At 37.9% G+C, this 3,394-nt stretch overlaps 1 protein-coding gene across 1 annotated transcript in view; it reads right to left on the minus strand.

Annotated features, from left to right (window-relative positions):
- Nucleotides 1–2,371, minus strand: part of LOC131782959 (G-protein coupled receptor 83-like) — a 2,542-nt gene extending 171 nt beyond the window's left edge. Inside the window, exons 1-3 of the mRNA XM_059099684.2 lie at nucleotides 2,141–2,371; nucleotides 1,989–2,045; nucleotides 1–1,140 (exon numbers count right to left, since the gene is read on the minus strand). The exon at nucleotides 1–1,140 is cut by the window's left edge and continues 171 nt beyond it. Coding sequence (XP_058955667.2) covers nucleotides 151–1,116 — 966 coding nt within the window. The 5' untranslated portion in view covers nucleotides 1,117–1,140; nucleotides 1,989–2,045; nucleotides 2,141–2,371 and the 3' untranslated portion in view covers nucleotides 1–150. The remainder of the gene's footprint in view (nucleotides 1,141–1,988; nucleotides 2,046–2,140) is intronic.
- Between the last annotated feature and the right edge of the window lie 1,023 nt (nucleotides 2,372–3,394).

A 3,394-nucleotide genomic window follows, 5' to 3' on the forward strand; every position in this document is an offset into this window, starting at 1 on the left:
AGGTGTTTGTATTATATTATATAATTAGAAATAAGCAAATCCGTTTTAAGCGAGTGTCTATCTTACAGTTACCAAATTGGTAATAAACGTTTCATGTTATGAGAGAGATTACATTCTTGATTCTTTCTGGATTGCTTCATCTTCAGGTGGTTAGACGGCATCTGATGTTTTGATGGCGAGACTTGAAGGCAACCAGCCGCTTTTTCTACTGACGATCCTTGTAAATGCCGTATTTATCTTGGTACTCAGAAAAATGTACAGCCATGGGTTAACGGCACTGTTAGCGTGTCCAAACCAAAAACACACAAAGCTGACAATCGGCTGTATATGTAGGTAAGCCTTAGATGCGTGAATGACGTACATGATGTGGACCACTTGTGGTGGGAGCCAACAAAGGGCAAAGGCACAGGTAACAATAATGAGCATCCGAACCACTCTTCTCTTGGAAGTTTCTAGTTGCGCTCGATTTCCTCTCAAAGTATTCACTCCAGGTGCATCATGGAACCATAAGTTCCGTGCAGTGATGGTATACAGAAAAGAAATAACGACCAAGGGGATGAGATAGTTGACGACGAAAAGGAGGAGGTATATTCCTCGAAGAGCCCTATCTGGATCACCCAAGATGTAAACAGATAGCGTGCAATGGGGAGAATTATTGTAGTCCTCCACAGTTTGAATAACAAGGAAAATGGACATGGAGACCAGTGACCCGATCCAAATAAATGGTACGGTTAGTTTAGGCTTTCGAAACCAAAGATGGCGGCGGAGAGGATGAACGATGGCATAGTACCTGTCGATCGCCATGAACATCAGGCAGAGGACGGATGCTGTTAAAGTGACATAGGCAATGTATACAGCACCTTTGCACATGACTTTTCCAAATACTCCCGGGATCATCCACAAACCGTCTGTATATATTGTGGAAATCGACCAGGGCATCACTACCAAGGTTACCAGCAAATCAGCGATGGCCATGTTGACGAACATAAAGCTTGTCAGTGATCTGACTTCAGGTTTCTTCCACACGATGTAGATGAGGAAACTATTCCCTGCAAACGCTACGAGCATCGTGATGGCGTAGAGGACTGTGATGATCCATTCGGCTTCTGGTTTCATCTTTAGTTCCTGTTTTTTCTGTTGCTAAAGTTGAATAGGATAAAACTGTTATTACTGAATAAATAATCAGTAAAGGGAACACCCATGGCCTCCTAAGATCTTATTTGATACCAACCTTGGGTGTGATGTGAGGAATCGATTGTGAATTCAAAGGAAACAAAATAATTTTTTTACATTTTTTAAAATTTTATTTGAAATTTAGTTCACTTTGGTTGAGTCGATGATATTTCAGGACGTCACTGAAGCTGTGAACAGGAACAGAAATACTGGAAACAGGAAAAGGAATGCAGCAGGACATTTTAATTTTCTCCGTAAATAACCCTAGCGAAAAAATCTTAGTATCACTTGGTTAAGCATTTCTGCATAGAAGTATTAAGTATTCCCATCCTAAAATATATAAATACTGGTCTTCGTTGTTGGTTTGCCTTTATGACGAAAGTGTTTCTTATTTGTCATCTTCTCAATTGTCGTTTTCCGTCCCGATGGATAAAGATAACTTTCAGAAAGAGTTTTTTCTTATTAGTATTTTCAAATTTTCTGTACGGTTCCTACATTTGTTCGTATAATACCAATAATGAAAATTATCAGAAACAAACGATAAAAATAACATAATATTCGTTATAACTAACCTTTTATTCTCGCTTCAATATCCGGTAGAATAAAAAATAACACCAAAGATAATGTATGATATCTCATTGAAGACACCGTTGGCGCAGGTATATAACTATTTTTGATGGACTGTAACGTTATAAGTATTAGTTTGAAAACAGGAAATCAATCTGCCTATATATTCGCCTTACAAAGTTAACTTGTTTCCCTCCAAGTTATTATGAGTTAAGAAGCGTTGAACGTCTCATGGCAATTCAACGTACCTGCGATAGAATGCACTGAAGTCCGCTGTAAGCAAACAGACTTGTAGCCTCTTAGTACTAAAGGAAGATTGAAAAAAAGGAAAAATTAACATTTCAACCGCACTGATCCAAGCATTTTTTCAGGTTGATCTAACATAAGAAACACGGTATACCTTTGGAGATCGATAATGTTGCCACCCCTTTCCAACGGTTTGAGAATTCAGTGGCCCGAGACTGATGAACTAAAGAGCTCATTCCTGATCCCTTCCTTTTTCAACCATTTTAAAATGATTTCCTATGAATATTAATCTCGGTCGCATCTCTTCTTGACAGCTGGACAGGAATATCGGACATAAATGTTTGCGTGTGGGAGTCCTCAAATTGATCTCAAATCCAACATGCCTCATATCAATTTTCAAGACACGTACAACACGGGCTTTGTCTTCCGCTTTGAAAGTCACAAAAAAAAACTACTTAGAGCTCAGTCAAGAGGTCAAACTTATGAACACCGTCTAGAAGCTATTTGTCTTCAAAGCAAGCCCTATATGATAGATGTGAGTTGGGTTACATAGAGGCAGAGTATTTTTTATGGATGTTACTCATAATTTATTGAATAGGGATAATTGTTGATTTACCATCAAATTAGGACATGTCACATGTCATTTACAGTCCGTTCCTATAAATAATCCCATTTTTGCTTTAGATCTCCTCGTTGATTTTAATTCATAAACTTGAGTATGAAAAAACAAACAAACAAGAAAGAAATCCTCTTTACGTGCAGAAATTCAAGATTAACACAAAAAGGAGATTTTGTACTTTCTCGCGAGTCTTAAGGCAGATGCTCCGTATTTTAAAACTCATTTTAGTGAGTAATTAGCCAAGTGGTCTCACGAATAGTGTGACGAAACAAAGAGAAAGTTGCCTTCGGTGAAATGAACAATTTTAATGTAGGAAAATCTAGGAAAGTGAAGGAAATCTGGGGAAATTGCGAAATTATGTTCTATGTATGTCATTTTACTTCCTTGTGAATTGACGGTTTGTTCTTGATCATGAGCAGCTGTGAATCAATGACAGACCTTCAGTGGGCTCTGTTAGTTCGACAAAAAATAATGCACTAGGCAAATGACACGCAACTAAGTTTAATATTTTTGACAGATCCATGACCATGAAATAATAGGACGGTTCTGCAATGCGCGCTGTCATGCTAGGGGACGATGAATAAACTTTATTTTCAGAAGAATGTATTCTTGAAGCGAAGCAACCACAGGAATAAAGTCCGCGCCAGAATCAAAACTATAAATTCATATAGAGTTTTATTTGCGTCATATTTATTTTTTGTAATGGAAATCCGACATTTATTTGCCCATTTTGTCTTTCGATTTAACACGGTATTTGAACGCCACTCAAGATAGTGCCTGAGTAAATAC

Source organism: Pocillopora verrucosa, chromosome 1 (assembly GCF_036669915.1).
Source record: "Pocillopora verrucosa isolate sample1 chromosome 1, ASM3666991v2, whole genome shotgun sequence".
Lineage (NCBI taxonomy): Eukaryota > Metazoa > Cnidaria > Anthozoa > Scleractinia > Pocilloporidae > Pocillopora > Pocillopora verrucosa.